Source organism: Medicago sativa, chromosome 1 (assembly GCF_051527215.1).
Source record: "Medicago sativa cultivar Bolivia chromosome 1, Bolivia_mono, whole genome shotgun sequence".
Taxonomy (NCBI): Eukaryota; Viridiplantae; Streptophyta; class Magnoliopsida; order Fabales; family Fabaceae; genus Medicago; species Medicago sativa.
In genome coordinates, this window is record NC_140749.1 from 32,824,514 (window position 1) to 32,846,319 (window position 21,806).

General features: G+C 34.2%; 2 protein-coding genes and 1 long non-coding RNA gene across 3 annotated transcripts; 2 read left to right on the forward strand and 1 right to left on the reverse strand.

Moving 5' to 3' along the window:
* The first annotated feature begins 1,906 nt into the window (after positions 1–1,906).
* Positions 1,907–3,381, forward strand: LOC146954413 (uncharacterized). The gene is made up of 5 exons (XR_015013209.1): positions 1,907–1,986; positions 2,055–2,317; positions 2,476–2,552; positions 2,644–2,909; positions 3,064–3,381. It is a non-coding gene; the product is annotated as an uncharacterized LOC146954413 (long non-coding RNA).
* Positions 3,382–6,771: 3,390 nt separating this feature from the next.
* LOC146954414 (transcription initiation factor TFIID subunit 11-like) lies at positions 6,772–9,903 on the forward strand. Its single transcript, XM_085716246.1, has 4 exons — positions 6,772–7,123; positions 7,239–7,326; positions 9,221–9,320; positions 9,490–9,903. Exons 1-4 carry the CDS (start codon positions 6,828–6,830, stop codon positions 9,615–9,617), a joined length of 612 nt encoding a protein of 203 aa, XP_085572372.1. The 5' UTR covers positions 6,772–6,827; the 3' UTR covers positions 9,618–9,903.
* A 1,210-nt stretch (positions 9,904–11,113) lies between these two features.
* Positions 11,114–16,440, reverse strand: PKT4 (peroxisomal 3-ketoacyl-CoA thiolase 4). The gene is made up of 14 exons (XM_085716254.1): positions 16,295–16,440; positions 15,468–15,544; positions 15,238–15,322; positions 15,011–15,137; positions 14,830–14,928; positions 14,677–14,744; positions 14,434–14,541; positions 14,253–14,330; positions 14,038–14,170; positions 13,849–13,945; positions 12,304–12,427; positions 12,111–12,219; positions 11,597–11,680; positions 11,114–11,500 (listed from the first exon to the last, which is right to left on the reverse strand). The coding sequence occupies exons 1-14, from the start codon at positions 16,385–16,387 to the stop codon at positions 11,394–11,396; spliced, it is 1,389 nt and encodes a 462-aa protein (XP_085572380.1). The 5' UTR covers positions 16,388–16,440; the 3' UTR covers positions 11,114–11,393.
* Positions 16,441–21,806: the final 5,366 nt, after the last annotated feature.

Consider the following 21,806-nt stretch of genomic DNA (forward strand, 5'->3'; position numbering starts at 1 on the left):
TAGTTATAAGCCAGCGGTTGTTGGGGCATTTTAGTATTTTACTTGTGTTTTTATGAAGTTTTTGTTGTAAAAAAAAACAATTTTCCCATTTTTTATATTGGACTTTGATGCATTTTCCCCCAAAGAATGTGAATTGCTAACTCTGCAGAAAATAATATATTAAGTATGACCTAGTGATTTCCTTAAGAAGTAAACTCTTTTCTTTTTTAACTAAACTACTTTTTCTTTTTTATCAAATCTATAAAAAAAAAAAATTGTTTAAAAAGTCTAGTAAAGAAAATACCTTTCTTATTTTTTTTATAGCTCACTATATTTATTTAGGTATTATTAGTACTATGAACCGAAGTGTACCAAAGCTATATACCCGTGTACGTACCGAATTCTTCTCATGTAACGTACCGCGAACCCGTACCCGTACCCGTACACCGTACTAGCACAAACCGCGAATTATGTGACTATGCATATGACTCTATTTGGTTGAATTCACATTATTCACCGACAAGAGTAAGAAAAATATAGAAGAGTTGTTATTCCTTGAAGGCTTAAAGGACCTTGCCACGGTTCATGAGTGGTAATGGGGTGGGATGACATTGATTTATCTTTATCATTATCTGTCTGAGGCTACCAAATACCAGATAAGTTCGTCGGGGTGATACATTACCATACCGCATGCAACTTTTTGTAATTGGGTTTCTGATTTTATATTTGCGATTGTAATTTATCCTTATAATTGTGTTCGTTTTTTTTCAAGCTTGGACAATGGAGCATTTCATATAGGCATGTTTCAATTTACTGACCAGCCAGGTTATGCCACCGACATGCCACACATTGCGCGCTTCGATCCTTGGAGGGTCCATTCAAAATCACACCCACGCCGATTGATATTTGATCTTCTAGATGTGGAGGACGTCATATTCAGCCCCTACAATGATCATTCGGAAACCATACCCTTCAAGGAGAAATGTTTGTACTCAAAATGGATTATGTGCGGTTGAGGAAAGGTATATCGCACTTGCTGTAGGGGATGAAGAGGCAGTACGTGCATCTGTAGGACATTCTCAGGCATCTGTCATTTGTACTTGTTGCTTTGCTAGTGTAGTCCAGGTAGTTCAGGCTTTCCTGGATTTCTTGTGCATGTCATACGTGAGGATGATTGGGGTCCAACGGTGAAGGATCCGTGACAGCATGTGCAGGTATACATGTTCTGGTTCTATCGATTATCTCATCCGAAGATACTGCCCCCGATCAAGGGATAACCCCCTAGGTCAGAGAATCAGGAGGTAGTTATTGAGCAGAAGCATGCTAGGGAAACTCCGGATTCACTACAAATCATCATGATTGTCATGACCATGGTGGATGAGGGGTTGCAAGATAGTCGGACATATGAAGACTTACATGTTATTCTTTATAGGATTAAGGTTGAGATGCTCCCTGCTGCTACATATAAGGCTTTATATGATTTGTTTGATCGTTGGCGTTCCTTCAAAAAGCAATGACAATGGCTATGACTCTGATGCAAGGTGCGATAGCAAGACTTTGTGGCAACAAATTCTATATTAATACTTATGAAGAGGATTTTATGCCAGTGCTGCATGTTTACAAGTTGACAAACAACCATGTTTGTCTGTCTGATGGTATGCATTTTCATGCTGGATTGCTCCGCTTTAATTTGCATGAGTTGTCCTATATCGGAAAGTTGCAGAAAGGCTTAGTTGTTAGACTCACTAAATTCGAAGTGGATGTATTTATAAAAACCAAGTGAGTTTGTTATTTGTTTTACTAGTCTTCAACTGTTTTAAGGTTGATGTTTCTGCATTTGATATCTATGAACAAATAAACTAGTTGAAACTAGTTGAAATGCTTATTTGATTGTCGGATTATTTTATTTTTTAAAAATTATAAACAGGTTCTCTGCCCTTGATGTGATGGGCCAATGTGATGTGATTGGAAACCCCATCCTGCTACCCGAAACTGCTCTTTCTGACTGTAAGATTTATTGTGTTTTATTTCCATTCCTCAAGTTTTAAGTTCAAATTTTCTCTCTCTACCTACAGAGGGAGAACAAACAACAGTGAATCTGACATTGACGAAAGGGGCGATAGTGAGGATGTTCAGCAATTATTTCTCTCGTGATGAAGAGTTTATGCTGGAGTTGCAAGTTATTCAAGTTAAAGTGATAGTGAACAGTGACACCCATCTTTACTTGTCTGATGGTTCGCACTATAGACTTGGATTGCTCTAACTGGACGACTTCAATCTCCGAAGTCTGCATATGGGTTCGGTTGTTAGACTCACTAACTGATTACTCTGTGGACAAGTGAGTTTTGTTTTGTGTATCTGTTAATGAAATAAAAGATGAAATTATTAGTATTAGTCTTCAACTATGTTAAGATTGATGTTTCTGCATTTTATATCTGTATGTACAAACAAACTTGATGAATGTCCCATTTGATTGTCTTTTTCTTTTTTAAACAGGTGGATTATTATTATCAATGACCTTGAAGTTGTACAGGACAAATGTGATCCGATCGAAGAACCTGTGACTTCTGTCGGTAAGATTTAGTGTGTTTTACTTACCTTCCCATCCTATATTTATTCCGGTTCCTCAAGTTTTAAGTTGAAATTTTCGCTCTCTATCTGCAGAGACAAAAATGCCTGTGAATCCGACTCGAGGGGCAATAGCAAGAATCTGCAGTGACAAATTCTCTTGTGATGAAGAGTTTAATTAAGCCGACGGTGCTGCAAGTTATCGATGTGAATACCCACCAGCTTTTTTTGTCTGATGGTTTGAATTGTAATATTGCAACACTCCCAATGAATTTGGAAGAATTGGTCCTTTCGCAAAGCTACAGGAAGGCTCCGTTGTTGAACTCACTTGCTTCACCGTGAGTGGTAATTCGAAACCACAAGTGAGTTTGTTTTGGTCTATCTGTGTGTGAATTTATTTTAGCTAAGGAGTGAGATTTCTGGAATGTTGATGGTTTATTTCACAAAAGGAAATTGTTTGTTTACCCGTGATGATGGCTTACCATTCGGTTTTCTGATTTATTTGTATTTAAACAGGGTTATTATCATCTCTGAACTAGATGTCATACTCGACAAATGTAGGCTGATCGGTCAACCCGTCCCACTACCCAAAATTAAACCTGACCTAGATGTTAAACTGGACAAAGGTGAGCTGATTGGAGAACCGTACTCACCACCCAAAAAGGCACATTCAAAACCATATGCTACTGGTGTTCATGCAAACAGTTTTGAGGCGGGGCGGGGTGCTCCTCAACAAGTAAGATTTATTGGGTCTAAGTACCATGTTGCTTATGCTTGATGTGTATTATGTGATTTGTACCGGCATTTGGTGTTTTATGGATACATGTTCATCTACCTTATAATATTTTGTTCCATTTATATTTTCAATGTTTGTGGTACTTGTGATTGTTTCGCTGATTGGGGAAAAGAAATTCTCTGATATAACGTTTACTACAGAATGATGAGACGAAGAAAGGGGACACGAATAGGCTTGTGCATTTAGAAGTTGGTTAGGAGGAAGCGCTAAAAAATCCTTGATGTATAGCTGCCGGAGAGTGGATTTGCAGATTTTCTTTTCTCGACATTTTTCTATTTTATTTTTGTATTTGCCTGCTCTTTTATACTGAAGCTTCATTCTACTAGTAAATTCAAGACTCCATGATAGAAATGGTCCAACTACAATTTAAGCAGATGATAGCAAGTTCCAGTTCCTATCATACAAATATGCCCATTCTCAATGTGTTGTTAGTACCTTTTGGTCTAGTTGAAAAAGAATTTCATGTATTTATGTATGTTATTAGATAGATAAAATGACAAAAAACCATTGAAACTCACACATCAATGGATGGACGGGGGTTTGAACCCCGGTCACGGCGTCCGGCCTAAGAATTTCGGCATTTTATACCAGTTGAGCTAGGACTTGTGGACGACATTTATATGAATTACTCAGCTGGTATTATATGTTCCAGCTGGGCAAAAGTCTGTTATTTGCTTAATCTTACGAGTCATCTAATATTGCAATGCTTTGAGTTAACTGCAGATTGCAGCATCCCAATTCGGTAGAGATTTCGAAATCTGCAGGATTTAACTTCTAGCAAGAAATATTAGTATCACGTTAAATTCTGAGTGAGACTGTGAGAGGAACCAGAAGGAAGCAACGGAAAGGATTTCAATATTTTAGGTGCATTGTAATCTCTATCAGTTTACCATGTTATATAGTTCTATCTATGTAAGGCCTTGAATAAAATCAGATATGATCATTGCTGAAAATTAAAAATCGGTTATATGACCAATTCAATATTCTGGATGATTCAGAATAGTATACTATGTGTGAGGTGTGGCCTAGGAATTGCCAGATCTAAAATGAACTATTGAGCTGAGCCCAAATGAGAGATGATAATTATGAACTAAACAAAAGGTTATATGTATGATTTCAATGTAAAGAGTAATAAATAAATTGGCTATGAATCAAAGACTAGAAGTTCATTGAATAAAAGGGATGTTCATATTTAAGGATGTCATTCTATTTATGTACTTTTGCTTATTGTTTGACATTGCTGGTGTTTCAACTTGTTTGCTATAATACCTTGTGATATTTGCTTATAGTTTTTCCTCCACAAGTAATCACATGCTTTAGATATGAAAAGTTTAACTGACCACATTCTCATACAGAATATGATATAGACTGTCATACCTACCATAAATCGGCTTACAATTATATGAATGTTCACGTTTTTATTTATTTAGAAGTAGAAGTAGGATTTATTTGTTTAACATAATCTAACAGTGGCAGATTCATTTATTTTTTATCCGGTTGGACCTAAGAAGATGGTTGGTTGGATGAAATCCGTTGTGTTGGAGGATCGAGCTTTGTTCAGTCCGCCGTGAGCATGGTTCCGTTGAGTCGTCTGTCGCAGGTTCTTCTCCACCGGAAGGGGGATGGTGCACCTGCACTGCACGCGCTCCAACACTCTCTTTCTTGAACCCCTCACTTCTCCAGCCATCTATGCCTGGGGTACGGACATGAGTAACCCTCGGGGTGGTGAGGAGCTCTCGGACCAATGGTGAGGAAATCTCGGCCTGTACTGTAATCCAGTAGGTTTTAGGGCGTGTCATCATATCGTGTCGCCAACTTAGTGGACTCGGGTCGGACCCGAGCTTAATCGGATTGGGCCTTGGGTTAGTCCGGAACAATTTTCACTACGAAGGTTTGCTCAAAACTGTGAGATTCATTGAGAAGCGTCAACAGACAGCTAAGAGTGAGAGTATCATGTTGCAACGTATTATAAAACAAGACACTGATCAATACCTTTCATTACACTCTGCTTCTTCCAAAACGTACCAACTTAGTTTGGGAATTATTTTAAGATGTTAAGTATGTATCACAAGAATGTCAAGTGGGTTGGAGGCTCAAGTTTTGTTATAATTTATGTTATCTATGATTTCAATTAACTTATGCTTTATCTTATGATTACAAATTTGTTGTAATGTCAGCGGATATCTTACAATTGTTGGATATATTCGTTAAACATTCAAAACGAAAATGATTACTTATCCAAATAAAAATGCAATTACTCTCTTTGTCACTTTTTCAAATATACACTTTATTAATACTATCAACTTGTATTGGTATATTGAGCAGTCTCAAGTTCACTCAACAATGGTCCCACCGTTGTTCACTCCCCATTGTGCTCAACCTCATAGTCATCAAGCACAATTCCTTCCATAAACATTGTTTGGAGCTCCAAACCCAAACTTAGGATTCAATACAAAGTATTCCTTGAATGCGCATTTCCGTTATCAGTTTAGTCTCTGACATTAAAACCTTCTAACCGACGAAGTGGCGTGCATGAGGTGTCACAGATACTAAAAGGAAAATAGAAAATGATCACTTTGGTCTCTGAATCGAAAACTAATATCCCCAAATTGAATCCCCAAATTCCTAAAGCTCTATATCTCATCTAATTCCCTCTTTTGTTCAAAATCAATTTTTTTTTGTTGTTAATTATCTAGATTGTACTGAATTCTAATGTTTATAAGAAATCACCATATTTTACTCCTCAATTCCAAAAAGTATAATATTTCCCTCATTCTATAGTGTAAGTGCAGTGAAGCTCATTATGTTTCTACATGCATGTTTGATAAATGTGTTTTAGTAGAAAATAAGTTATGGTTGTTTAGTTAAAACAAAGTTTGGAGCCATTTGACATAAGACAGACTATTAATTATAGTAGTCCATACCATATAAACTAAACTCCAGTGACAACACAAAAAGTTTGAAGTTTACTATGTTCCTTTCTTACCACAAATTTCCACTGGTTAACAACAACAAAAAAAAGGAAATTGATTTTGAACAAAGACGAAATTAGATGAGATTTAGAGATTTAAGGATTTGGGGATCTAAGATTCAATTTAGGGATATTGATTTTCGGTTCAGTGATTAAATTGACCATTTTCTACTTTCACCTTAGTCCTTGTGATAAGTCTTGCACGCCACCTCATCATTTAACAGAAGTTTTTAACGTCAGAGACTAAATTGATAACATAAATGCACATTCAGGGACTACTACACAATTTCGATAATTTATCTATTTCGTCGTTGTGATAAGTTTTTAAAGATGAAGATGATTATTTTTCGATTAAAAATGCAATTAAGCCAAAATAATAAATATAGATAAATTATAAAAAAAAATAAAAAAATATTGAGTTTATAAATCAATGTTTGAAAAGTAGAATTTCACTAAAACACAACTTCCACTTCTACAGTATACTCAATCAGTTTTGGTGTTTGTTCGAAGAGAATGAAGCAATCAAAGGATCCATTCGAAGCAGCATTCGAAGAATCACCACCAGAATCCCCAATCGAAACCGAACCAGACCCAGATGCATCCACAGAAAACCCTAATTCAACCAATTCATCTCTTCCACAATCCACTCTCACTCATGAAGAAGACCACAATCACATCAAAACCCCAAACTCCAATAACACAATCACCAAGCATAAAGATGAAGAAGATGATGAAGAAGAAGATAACATGGATGTTGAACTTGCTAAGTTTCCTACTGCTGGTGACCCTCATAAAATGGCTAAGATGCAGTTAGTACTTACTTTCTTCTTTTCTCTATGTTTTTTCATTTTGAATATCTTATTGAAACCCTAATTTTTCATTTTTTGTATTATTCTTTTTTTTTTTTTTTTTGTTGATTTTTAGGGCTATTTTGTCACAATTTACTGAAGAACAAATGAGTAGATATGAGTCATTTCGTAGAGCTGGATTCCAGAAAGCTAATATGAAGCGGGTAATTTTATTTATTTTTTCTTCAATTTTACATGTAACAATGTTTTTAATTTTGATCTTGTGTATATGTTAATGGTATGTTAACTATTATGTTGCACTGGCACTTTTGATTGAAAGTGTGTTTGGTGTTTTGACATTTGTTGATTGTTGGTGGGAGACATCGACAAGACATAACACTGACACATACTTTTGTTTTCTTAATTTTTTGTATGAGGATGTTGTGTTGAATGTGTGGTAAGACTAGACGGGATAACATTAGAAATGACAATATTAGAGAGAGATGAGATAGAACCTATAGTAGAAAAGACGGTGGACACTAGGCTTAGGTGGTTTGGGCATGTCGCGGGATGACTTATAGATTCTGTAGTAAGAACTAAGAAGAGTAAATCGGATGGAGAGTAGTCAAAAAACTATAAGAGAAACTATTTAAAAAGATCTTGAGATTGATGAGTTAGATCGAAATATGGTATATGATAGAGCATTATGGTGTTGTTTGATCAATGTAGCTGATCCCACTTAGTGAGATTAGGTTTGGTTGTTGTTTGTTGTTGTTATTACGTGTCAGTGCTTCATAGTGTTAACTTATGGATATAGGGCAGTGGAAGAATTAGAGTTAAAAGATCAGGATTAGTTATGGCTGTTGAGTGGATTGATGATGTTTCATTGTGTATTTTGAGTTGTTAATTAAAGAGGTTGAGTTTTGAATGAACAGGATTTGGGGTTTGAATCGTTCTTAGAGGAAACTAAGTGTGTTTGGATTGAGGGTTTAGGAGGGGAAGGGAGGGGAGGGCTTACTTTTCATTTTTAAATTACGGACTATATAACATGTTTTTCTAAAATAAATTAAGTGTGATTAAAGTATTATATGATCGTTTATCATGTTAATATGTTAACTTTTTAAAAAACATTTCATAGTGTCCGTAATTTAAAAATGAAAAGTAAACCCTCCCCTCCCTTCCCCTCCTAAACCCTCAATCCAAACACGCCCTAAAGGAATTAACAGATGTCTTTTAAGGCCTAGTTGTTTTGAATTTAGCTCTCTATAGTGAGTAGATAGTAAAGTGATAAAAACAACGTTTTTTTTTTTTTTAGACAAATAAAACCAACGGTTGTTATTTAAATAAACTCGTGTTTTGTTATGATGGGTCTGTAATATCAACTATTGATTTGTTCGTCAATAGTTAATATTACACACTTCAAACTAACGTGAGATGTTCACCATGGAAGTGTTGGGTCCGTGTTTTCTGCTTTTTCTATGGGTAATTGGACAGTGAATGAGTCAGTGACCATTCTAAATTCTTCCCAAAATATCAAACAAACAAAGCATTAGCTAATTTCATGTTTTAGCTTTTTATTTTTTTGATGCTAGGTTAGGTTGATAGTGTGTCCTTCAACATTAATTGAGCTTTGGCATTCTGTTTTCTTTTATCCCAAACTGATTAGGGAAAAGTTAATTCTAATATCAAGACTGTTAAATGATCAAACTATACAACCATAGACATGTACAATTGTTGAATGCAAAATTTTTAAACTGTTGAGTTCAGATTATTTATAAACAACTACAATTGGCTTGGATCCTCTGGTTTTGGAATAACAGAATATGGTCCTGTAAGAGAGACTAATACAGTTTACAGTTTCTTTTGTAGACATGAACTGCTTTTTGTAGGTTAGGGTCCCCTAGTTTTTGTCCTGATCTACGTTTTCACCTTGTATTATTATTTAAGAATGGTTTCTGTCATGTTAGGCTGTGCATCAATGCTGCTTTTGAACTCATGTACTTCTACATGGAATTGCAGATTACCATTTTTGCATTCCAATTTGCACTAGTAGTTTATATTACAGTAAAATATGATTACTCATAAGTTGTCTCTTCTCTATTGGTTTCCTGTAAGCAGTTATTAGCAAGCATCACTGGGACCCAGAAAATCTCGATTCCAATTACGATTGCAGTATCAGGGATTGCAAAAGTGTTCGTGGGTGAAGTTGTGGAAACAGGTAGATTAGTTTTCCTTTACAAGCATCACATGCTTCCGTTTAATATAATTAGAATTAGAAAAATGTGAAGGTATATAACATAGTGAACGCTCCTTCGCATATCATGTTTCTAAGGTAAAAAAATTACACTGTACTGTTTCCATTAATCAAAGGTACTCTATCCTTGCAGCTAGAACAATTATGAAAGAGAGGAAGGAAACTGGACCAATTCGGCCCTGTCATCTGAGAGAAGCTCATAGACGACTAAAGCTTGAAGGAAAAATCTTTAAGAGAACAACCTCTAGGCTCTTTCGGTAATGGACCAAATATGGACTTTAGGGATCATATGATTGGCTTGCAACAGTGGCATGCAGACAGGAAAAGTATTTAATCCAAATGTCCAGCTCTTCCAATCAACAGGAATGAGTGAATCAATGTTGGTAGTAAAATGGGAAAGTTTCCCCATTACTACACAATAAAATGTGTAATAGACTTGAGCAACATTTTTTCTTTTTAGTTGTGTAAAATATCATTAGTTAATGCTTTTATTGTGTATTATAATCACTACTTGTCATCATCAACTAGTAACAAGTTCTTACAAGCATGTTTGGTGTTTTAGAATAAATCATTGTGCAAGGGTTAAAAGGAATGTATTCTTATTTATGCATAGTACATAAAAGGGAGTAATTCGTCTGAATATTTGCTTCTAAAATAGTTAGATGGATACTAATCAGTTTATGGATTATATATATGAATTAACTGGAAATGCCAAGTCCTGCGCTTCTAAATGGATACAATTTGGTTACATATGCAAGTTGAATAATTGCACTAATTTTTTAACTATGTTTGTGCTCATCACAATCTTCTTCTCAACTTACTCATTTTGTACATTGTCTTGCCCCGACATATGAGAAAATGAATATTCGTATGAAGTATGCTCTTATATAACAACATAAATAAACAATGGTTAATGTTATAAAGAGAACTCAACAAAAGGGTGAGAAGTTGATTTGAATCAACTTGTGGGTGGCGACGCACAAAAAACCTCAGCATTTTAGTTTAGATAGTTCATTGTTTGTTTCTTTTTTTTGGTAGTGAGAAACAAACAATAAAAAAAAAAAAACGGTTTCGGTTTTTAAAACACAATTGTTCATCCTCGCGCTTGCTATCTCCTTGGTCACGATCTCACATCTCAAAGGTATTTGCATATCAAACAAGTCTTTATATCGACATTCTTGTATAATATAAGCTAAATTCTTACCAGAGTTGGGACCAATCTACCTTTACTTTACATATCAACGTTTTTAAAACAAACGTTATTATCTTTTGGAAAAAAATATACTAAATAACTAAAATAAAATTAAAATTTCATGTGCACATCCTTTTCTTTTTGACAAGGCAAATAAGGCATACTTTGGTTATGAAAGATGTTACAATGTTCAACAAGAAATATGATAAAATATGCACAACCCTTGCAAAATGGCAACCATAAATATACTTGCCTTCATGTCACTATTGTAACTAAACACAAACAGAATACCACCCAGACACCATGACCTCTGAACTCGACAATGCGATGGCCGCAAGCAATGATATGCTTTATTAACACAAGACAACAAACATCTAACTCTGACTAAGCTATTGCTATTGAAATGATGCTTACATGTAATATATACATTTTTGGTTTACATATAATTTGTAGAATTCAGCAATAGGTTTATTTCTTTCAATATTACTGCCTATGCTTTTCTAAACAAAGAATGATCAATCCATGTTCAAGTTCAGAATGTAAAAGGGTAAATGAAGTGATCACATTATCCAGAAACAACATTCCGTATTAACGAAACACATGGTATAATAAAAATATGCTATTGCATTAGCCTGTTCTTTCATACAATAAACTTTACCAGACACAGACTCTGCTGGTAAGGTCTACACAAAAATAACTCCAACTAATTGCACATCTACTAGAATAGAAATTATAGAATTATTATTGACCAGTGATTGACATTTTCACTATCACAGAACAGAGCTTTTATTCTAATTTCTTAATTGATAATAGTAACCAAATTGAAGAGTGCCAAGTAACTAATTCTAGCGAGCATCCTTGGATAAGAAAAGGTTGTCCCCTTTGCGGGCATTGCAAAGCTCATCAACAGAATCACCTCTCTCAAAAACTGCAGCTGCCCCCATTCCAGTACCTGCTCACAATTTACAATAAACAATATTAACTATATGGTGTTCAAAACCACACACACCAATACACATATACGCAGAGAGTGAGAAAGTGAGTGTACCAATGCACATGGATATTACTCCATATCGGCAGTCCTTGCCACGTCGCTTCATTTCATGCAATAGAGTTGCTACACATCGAGCACCTACATCCCAAAAATAAAACAAATTGAAATGCATATATGTATGTGGTACCAGTTATTATTTGTTACCTAGTTTATGATATTTTAGTTCCCTTCTGATTTCTCACATTTCATAGCTCCATGTACCAAGGCACATTACAGTTATGTTTGAAAAATACATGAATCTATTAGGTTATTTTAGCTATAGGTGAGATCTAACGTAGCACCAACACTTCCGTTTGAAGGTGTGTCTGGACACCAACATGACATGTGGTACGTGTCAATGTCAGTGTCATGTGTCTGTTGCACAGGTGAGATCTATCTCGCAAACACATTGGTAACTTTCAAAACAAAAAGGATACAAGTATATATCAAGTTTAAAGTTTAAAAAATCAGCAATGATGCTGTAGCTCATGGAATGTGAAAATACAAGTTGTTGACTTGTGGTATATACCTGTTGCTCCCAAAGGATGCCCAATTGCCATTGCACCTCCGTTAACATTGATCTTTTGTGAATCAAGTCCTAGCTTGTTACGGCAATATACGAACTGAGAAGCAAAAGCCTGAATATATGCAAATCATTGAAGTTAATACATAAACAAATGGTGAGAAAAAAGGATGGTAAGATAAGGACATTATTTAAATACCTCATTTATTTCAAAAAGATCGATGTCATCAAGCTCTAGACCTGCAGCCTTCACAGCAACTGGAATTGCAGCAGCTGGGCCAACACCCATGATGGCAGGATCAACACCAACTGCGACGAAACTCCTACATTACAACCAACAAATAATGTTTGTCAGATTATAATTAAGAATTTTTCATACCAATTCTGCAATGAGATGATTTTTAGAATGGAATAAGATTCAACAAGAATTGTTTGAATGCAGGGAGTAATGGTAGGAAATAAAATGGAGAAAAGAAAAGAGGTGAATTTTACATATTGTTTGAAACTTTGGACTTTAAGTGGAAAGAAAATAGAGCCAGAGAGAGGTAAAATCGTCTCCTCTCCTTGCTTATTTGATTTGATGTAAATGTGGAAAGAAAAAATGAAAAACTGATGTGATGTCTTTTTCACTTTGGTAAAAATAAGAAAATCAAGTGAAACTTAACACACGATGAAATATCAATAGATGAGTAAAAGTGAAAGAGTTGAATTGTCTTCTCAAAATCAATTTTATGGAAAGAAAAAAAACTTTGGTGTGAGCCACACATCCCAACTGTTTTCCTTCCACCTTTTTTCCTCTTCACAGCTAAACAAGAGAAAATGGTATGAAGTTCCATTTCCTAGAAGATAAGCGTGATGAGTTTGTTCGATAAGTTGTTAGTAGTCTTTTTAGATAATTAGACACTAGTCAATATCACATTAACACTTCGTTTGGTATACTGGAAAAGGCGTGGAAAGGAAGTATATGAAGGAAATAACACTTGATGTTTTTTGTCCACCATTTGTAACAACCGGAAAGTATGTGGAACAGAAAAGTGGGTGTCAAAGCCACCAATAAAAGGTTTTCTCCCTGATGGATGAAAAACAGGAAGGAGTGCATGTTATATCATCTATCCTGCCAAACAACTAAAAATTCATCTAATTTTCTATATTTTTTCATTTCAATTTCTTAAATCACACACAGTTTAAGTATTCAAGCCTCTTTCTTTTTTACCTTTTTAAATAATTCTCAATACTGATATATTTTACGCACCACCACAATCAATACAATGCAAGGGTATCAAATCCTGTGAGAAAAGGGTACTGCAACATATTGCAGAAAACAGGAATTTGTCCACACAATTTTATAATACATTTTGGATTGGGTTATATGTGCTATTGTGCTTAATTGATCATGTCCTGAAGATGAATACTTGCGTCAGAAGTTTCCAGAGAAGTAAGAAATAAAATCGGCACTTAGCTGGTTAAACTTGACAATCACTTAAATTCAACATAAGAAGGAAACAGATATAGGAAAGTTAATTTAATGAAGTACACATTCATGTTTTTTGGCCAAAACAAGAGAAAGTACAATATTCTGACAAATCACCATTGATTTGATACTTGTCCAAAAATTATCACATATTTCATGTTAAATACACATTCTAATTTATATCATTATGTTAAAGAGCAGGGCAATCCACTGGGCCTTCCTTATTTATAGAACAAACTGCGCCAATTTGAAATCAGTTTATAAATGAAGTACCTGAATACACCAAGAATGGGTAGCCCCTTTTGCATTGCAATACTTCTTTTCATCAGCAGAACAGCTCCAGCACCATCACTCACCTGGCTAGAATTACCTAAAACACAGATATAAAATCAAATGATTAAATAATGTTATAATAATTAGAAATAATTTGAGGAAATGAATCACATTTTTATGATCTTATACCAGCAGTGGTGGTTCCGTCTTTCTTGAACACAGCTTTAAGCTTTCCTAGGTCAGATAATGATGCGTTGGGTCGAATTCCATCATCAACGGAAATGGTGACAGATTTCTCCTCGCCAGTTTTTGGGTCCACAATCTATTGACAAGAAGTCTAAATTAGAACCTAATACCGGAAAGGAAAATACAATATACCCTTTATAGTGCAAAATGGTAAATACTTTGGTGGAAACTGGAATGATTTCATCTTTAAATCTACCAGCAGCAGTAGCAGCAGCCGCTCGCCTGTGAGACTCAACCTATCAACAATATTATCAGCAAGATTTAGTTATGGTTTGTTCAAGTTAGAATATAAATAACAGAGAAATGATATTGTTGCATTAAAAAAAATATTCAACTTACTGCAGCTTCATCTTGCTCTTTCCTTGAAACTCCAAAGCGATTGGCAACATTTTCAGAGGTAATCCCCATTGGAAGAAGGCAGTTTTGGGCTTGTTCAAACATTTTCACCTGTCACGACAAAGTAAGAAATATCACGACCTTGAAGCCCTCTAGAGGTATTATTTTAAGAAACCAAAAGTAAAAAACCTAGACGAATTAATTAATCTGGCAAAGGAGATAAAGTTAGGAAAAACGGAAAATTACTCTAGGATTCACTGATCCATCCCATGCCATTGGATTAGTTGTCATGGATTCCAAACCGGCACCAATACCTAAACAAAAAATAGTTAAAGGTAAAACAATATACAAAAAAGATCTTGCAATCACAAGTACAAAACAATTTGATGCATCCTTTACCAATGTCATAAAATCCAGCCCTTATAGCAGCAGCTACATCGGCAACAGCTTGTAGCCCAGATGAACATTGTCTATTAACTGTCCTAACCGGCACAGTCTCTGGATGGAAAAAAAAAAAAACATGTAAACAACTAACCAGAATCATCGATCAGATTTAGTTGCACAAATTATCTAGACATACCAGGAAAACCAGCATAAAATGCAGCCATACGACATTCACTAGCTCTTTGAGATCCAGCTCCCAATACAGAACCGACAACAATATCTCCAACTTCACTTGGGTTCAAGTTGGTTTTCTCTATTACAGCCTACAATGAAACCTCAACATCACGTTCATGTAAATGATGCACATTGATAGAACAGAACGTGAACTAAAGTAGTAAAGGAATCAGAAATTATAAATAAAACCTTCAAAACAGGAGCTAGGATATCATCAGGGTGAGTGTCTTTGAAACCACCACGTTTAGCTTTGCAAAGAGCAGTCCGATATGCACTGCAAGCACATGACAAGTAATTCAATAAGTACTTATATCATAAGATAAGTTCAAATAAGCTTGTTCACGAATCTTCTATATCAATTATCAAACAAAACACATGTTTGATATGAAAAATTCAATATGAGTAATAGCTGAACTCACGCTACAATCACCACATCGTCCCCAAATGCAGCTGTCCTGTGATAAGCAGCACTGTCTCCCGCCAAACATGCTGAAGCCTGCGAAATACAAATATAAGTCCACCATAACAAGTTTATGTCAAAGTATTAACATACACACATATACAAATACTCTTATGTACATACATACATCTACATATACACACACATAAACAAATATTATCACTATTGCTTAATAATCAATTAAGGAAATTATGTGTAGCAGAAGGGTCAGAGAGAATATTCCCTCTCCTGAAAATTCATATTCCAATGAATATTAAACTATATTCTACTTTGTACCAATTCATATACTTTTACAGAACCAACACAAATCAGGTCATGATTCTCCTCGAAAGTAGAAGCTCGTGATTCTCCTCGGTACCAGTTCAAAAAGACAAGGATAAACAAATATGAATGCCTCAAAACTCAAATCATATATGTTTTCCTTATTTTTATCAAACCAACACCAATCAATTCACCATCAAATTCATCAGACATAAACATGAGCTTCTATTTCCAATGATCGAGACGATATATATTAAGTGATTTTAACTCATAAAGTGATTATCCACAATAGAATCCACATGAATATGAACATATACTTTTTGGTGATTCCATCAATATGAATATCCAAACAGATTCAAGATCAAAACTTTAACAAAATTCCAAGCTAAAAACCAATCAAGAAAACAGAAACACACATAAAATCCAAAAGGGTCATCAAATATCACAAAAGAAACAATTAAAAAGCGATAAAATCAAAGCAAAATTGAGAATTCCAAACAAAAAAAGATGAAGAAAGAAACAAACATTGAGAGATGTGGAAGATGAATCATTGGATGAAAAAGAAGAAGGATTGAGATGTTGAAGCAAAACTTTTTGTCTGTTAATCGCTTTGTCCATGTTGAGAGTGAAAATCGAATCGAAATGAATTGTGAAGAAGAAAAGTTCAGAATGAAGATTGTTTCTTACATTACTTTGTATTTATTTTCTACTATATTTATTATTGCTGTTTCACGAAGTAATCGGAAAATAATTTAATTTTTTATTTTGTTTTGGATAAAGTATATGAAAAGAAAATTTTTATTTTTGTTTTTTGTTAAGAGGACAAAATAGGATATATATTCAAAACAATTAAATTCAATCCAATCCTTTTAAAAATAATTAAATTCAACCCAAACGTGAATAAGAATGTTTTTTTTTTTTACAAAATAAGAATGTTTTTAAAGTGTTAGAATATAGAAACCAGTTAAAAAACTTTAAACGAGTGATTAGAAACTTTTTTTGTGGTCCTCGTAAGCTTAACTCAGTTGGTAAGGACAATGTGTAAAATATGCAAGGTCTGGGTTCAAATCCCGGCCACCACAAAAAAAAACTCTTTTTGTGGGTAAAAGAAACTCGATTGAAAATACAAAATTTATCCTGTGTGCTTAATAGATTATTGCACAGCAAATAAACGACAATGAATTTTTTGTATTTGTAACAAACAATGAAAAACAATCATGATCAGAAAAAAAATAATGGGATTTTTTATAGATGAAATAATGACATTTACTTAGGCAGAAACTGAAAGAATGGTTTTTAAAAATTTTAAAACATGATTTAAAATTAAAACTAAATCCACTTGGGTTGGATTAGTAGTATTGGCTTGAGATCTGGGAGTGTGCTCCTTCTTTAGATCTCAGGTTCGATTCTCTCAATTATACACCAAAAACAACAACAAGACGGGAAATACTTTAGTGACTTAGAAATGGTGTCATTGGTGTCATAGCAGAGATCCTGACCGTTGATGTGTGTGGGTCCGCGTGAGGATGTGTGTGTGTGGTGGAGATGGAATTGGATGGTGCCATTGGTGCCATTAATGGCACCAAAGTGGAACCCCAACAAGACATGTCATATTCTTCCTTAAAAAAATGTCCCAAGTCTCCATTCAACACGTACCATATTTTCCTTCTCCCAGTTATTTCTTATTAAATAAATTGTGACAACTCTCTCAAACAATATTGAATGATTTTTTTGAAGGGACCAATATTGAATGATATATTTATATTTAGGCAAGGAGATAATATGGTATGGGTCAAAGTTGGAGAGTGACGTTTCACAATTGAGATTATCGAAAAAAAGGATAAAACAGACGTTTATAATGGGAATGAGAATTATAGTTTCGTCCTACTGTGTTAGAAGATATTTTCCTGGCTTTTTTTTCCCTCAAAAGAAAAATTTCTCAAATAAATTATTTTTAAATGTATTTTTCTTAAGAAATTAAAATGAAATTTACATATCAAGCAACTTTACTTTCTCTGCGCAAGGAGTGCTAAAGAAAAACAAAAAGAAATGTATTCTTACATGAGATTGTGGAAAAAAGCACCAGAAAAGAAAACAATCAAAGCATAAAGTAGGATTTAACCACCACAAGTGATAGTTAAAATTAAATTGATGTGTTTTGCTTTTGGTCATCCAAAAGATTGCCTCATAATTTTGTCAACCGAGTGGTGGATGATATTATTTTTATCCTTGAAGATTCTTGAATTTTTTCTTTCCACCCAAATCGTGGAAAAACAAATTAATTGAATAACGCCCCGTTTATATTTAGAGATGTCTCTCAATTCATCGAACTAAGTGATCAGAAATAGGATAGAGAATGACCATGACAAAGCCTAACAAATCTTAAACTGTAATAAAAAATTGACGAAAAATAGTAGCAATGAAAAATTAGATGAACCACGTCATTTAAACTACCATACACTCCCACACAAGATTGATAAATAGCTGGAATCGCCCCTATTTTGAGCAAGTTGTCTTTTGTTGGAAGACAATTGAATAGTAGAAGCCAAAAAATAAGGTTATTTCCTTCCAAAAAAAATAAGGTTATCATCTCCGATTTGGAGATTGTTGTAAAATTAATTTAATTTTCTATAAAAATAATTTTGTTTTCACAAAAAAGACCATAATTACTTTTTAGAAAAAACAATTTTTTCCACGCTTTTAGCATAAAAGTATTTATTTGCTGTTTTTTTTTTATGGAAATTGGAGTTGGCCCTCAATTGGGTCCGTCCAACAATAAAATTAGATAAAATGGAATTATGACCAATTACAAATTGTTATTATTTTATTTTATTGACTAATTTTTACATTTTTTTATCGGAAATGGAATATTATCAACTATCAAGCATTAGAGATCAACTTCCAAGGGGTCAGATTCATCATTATTACATGGTAAAAATGTTTCTTTATCAAGAGATACATATGCCTCTACTTTTAATGATGATTGGAAAACTTGGACGATCTTGTATGCTAACTCTAAAGTGGTTGTAGAGGATGTTTGAAGAGTTAGAAAGGCTTTCGGGATTAAGTATAAAGAAGACAAGATGAATATGTTTAATTTGGTGTCAAGGGTGGAAGGAAGGGGACAGGGCCGACCCTAAGTATTTTGGTACCCTGGGCGAAACAATAAATTGTGTCCTTTTAATTATTTCAATATTTTTTCTTGCATTTTTTGTTGTAAAATATTCTTTTATAATCAAAGTTATTTAAAAAATATATTCTCAATAGAATTAATCAAAGGAAATTAAAAAGAAATATATCTATATAATACTAACTACTAAGTACAAATAATAATTTTGGTGTCCCTAAAAATATGTTACCCTGGGCTGCCGCCCCTCAAGCCCACCCTCAGGGCCACCCCTGGAAGGGGAGGAAAACCGGAGGCAGGTGGTGGTGGTAACCTTGTCCATTCTGAAGTGCAGTTAGAGTGGATGGGAATGAGAGTTTGCCGGCTTAATGGTCCATCAATGTCGTTTTTTGTCGGGTTTTGTTGTTATAATGAAGTTAATTACTTACAATATTATGGGTTTGGGAAAGTGGAAAAGATAAAAGAAGTTCAGAAACTTGTCAAAGATCTTTAAACCTAAAAACTAAGAACAAGGATCTAACCTGACTTTTAGATTGATCATCAAGTTCAATTGTTGAAGAGATATTTTTTCATGTCAACAAATTGCCACAAATCACTCATACCCCACAAAAATCTTGCAAATCATATTTGCATGGAGTTGATGATGAGAGTTATATAGACTTTTTGGTTCCCCTCACATATTTAAAACAAAACAATGTAGAGGGAAGTGAATTCAGCTCTAATTTAGCCAACACTTGGATCCTTATATGATTCGTTCGAGCTTTATAGCTCAAATTTTAAACTATGTTATGAGCGGCTTTCGAGGCCGAACAAAAAGAAGTGATTATAATTAGGAGTGTTCAAAATCGAACGAATTCAATCAAAAAAGTCGTAAATTGAACCATTCCAAACCAAAATATGCAAAATCTGCATTTGGTCCGGATGCATTGGGAATCAGGATCATATTTTTACTCAACCGCATAGTTCAGTTTAGTTTGCGTTTTTTATTTTAGCATCCGAACCAAACCAAACTAAACTGCAACATAAGAGAAACACTAATTAAACTTAGGTCACAAACCTAGTACTTCTAGAACTTCAATGAGAAAAATGACATTTTTTTCTCTTTTTTTTACTAAGATATATTGTTCCTCTTGTTAAGTTTTTTCTTTGTTTTTGATTTTAAAATTGTATTTACGTGCTACTTTAATTATACTTGCATTTTTGCATATATGTTAGATATATCATGAATAGAAACTCAATGTGAACTTTTAGAGAATGATAAAATCTTAGACTTTTGCATTTCTTACTGAAGAGAATTGTTTTTTGGTCCATGTTTTTAATTTTGGTCTATGTTAATAGGAGGTTGAAAATAAAATTGTAATGTTGGATCAAATTTGAAACATCATTGAAAATAAGTTGTTGAAAATAAGTTGCTTCTTCAACAATTGACGAACAAGATAAAAATGTTATCTTTCCAATGGTTAAAGACGAGCCTCACTACCTTTTCATTCAGCTATCATGACTGGTGGCATCATCCTTTATCTTGTATGAGACTTTTGTTGTAACTTGTTTTACTTCGTGGTGCTAATTCATGAGACATCACTGATCTGACTTTGTACAAACTTTGGGGTGGTTCTCTTTTGCACGCCTTGTGCGAGATGAACCGCTCATTTTGATCTATTATATTCCATTTTGACTTGTTCAAAAAAAAAGTTGTTTTTAAAACAAAAATTTGTATTGTCTTGCAAAAAACCGCAACAACCGAACCAATACAAACCACATTAGTTTGGTTTGGTTTGCTTCGGTTTTTATTTTAAAAGTCAACCGAACCACACCAAATTGCATGTTTTTTTTATCTTGCAGTTTTAATGACTTTTAACTTCAAAACCAAACCAAACCACACCTCGAACACTCCTAATTATAATAACCAAACTTGAAAAGCAAGTAAATTACCATACAAACTTGAAATGTATTTTATTTGAAAATTTAAGCTGTTCAATTTTAAGAATCAGATGATCTTAGTAGTGATGTAAGGAAAGACTCTTTGAATCTTAATGAATCAACATAAACCTCTTCGAAAGAAGAACAAGAGGATAACTATGTAGTATTTGGCTCTCTTAGTTATACTCCTTCCATTTTACAATATATTTCGTAATCTACTATTTTACACATGACAAGACACAACTTTGACTACTAATTATATAATTATCTAGAGAAAAAATAATAAAAAATTGTTATTTTGAAAAAAATATTCATTGAAACAAATTGAACAAAATCTTATATTTTAATATTTGTATTTATAGTCCCCGTGAGCATAGCTCAGTTGGCAGAGACATGCATTATTATTATTTATTTTTTTAACAAATGAAAATGAGATATACTGCAAACCAAAAGGGGAAACCACCCGTACAAGGTGTGCAAAGGAGGCTGCCCCAACAATATTTACAGAGTCAAGGTGCCACAATTACAGCACCCGCCAATAGCAACACCAAAAAATTACAAAAGAACACTCATACAAAGAATGGGGTGTCGCCACTGGTCCTGGTAAGTATAAGCAAGGACCGCTTTTTTCGATTTCAACCATAAGAATGAATTGAGCTTTACTTTTTCAATGAGAGTAAAGGGAGTGGACACCGTGTGTTGAAATATCCGGTTGTTCCTCTCCTTCCAAATCACCCAAACAGTTACAAACCATATAATCCTGGAGGATAAATGTGAGAATAATGGCATTCCCACCATCTTAGTAAAGTGAGTAAAATTTTGTCGGAGCTCACCAGCGGACACAAAAAAGATACCTAACCAATTAAAAACATGAGACCAAAGCTCGCTTGAGAATTTGCATTGAAGAAAAAGATGTACCACATTTTCGATTGAGTCACACCCTTCACCACAAGCCGAGTCATTCGCATGAAGAATGCCACGATGCACTAA

Coding starts and splice junctions, on each gene's coding strand:
- PKT4 (XM_085716254.1), bottom strand. CDS start 16,387: ATGGACAAAGCGATTAACAGACAAAAAGTTTTGCTTCAACATCTCAAT. Junction 15,323..15,467: donor GACGATGTGGTGATTGTAGC/GTGAGTTCAGCT, acceptor ATGTGCTTGCAG/TGCATATCGGACTGCTCTTT. Junction 14,929..15,010: donor ATTTTATGCTGGTTTTCCTG/GTATGTCTAGAT, acceptor TTTTCCATCCAG/AGACTGTGCCGGTTAGGACA.
- LOC146954414 (XM_085716246.1), top strand. CDS start 6,828: ATGAAGCAATCAAAGGATCCATTCGAAGCAGCATTCGAAGAATCACCA. Junction 7,124..7,238: donor CATAAAATGGCTAAGATGCA/GTTAGTACTTAC, acceptor GTTGATTTTTAG/GGCTATTTTGTCACAATTTA. Junction 9,321..9,489: donor GGGTGAAGTTGTGGAAACAG/GTAGATTAGTTT, acceptor CTATCCTTGCAG/CTAGAACAATTATGAAAGAG.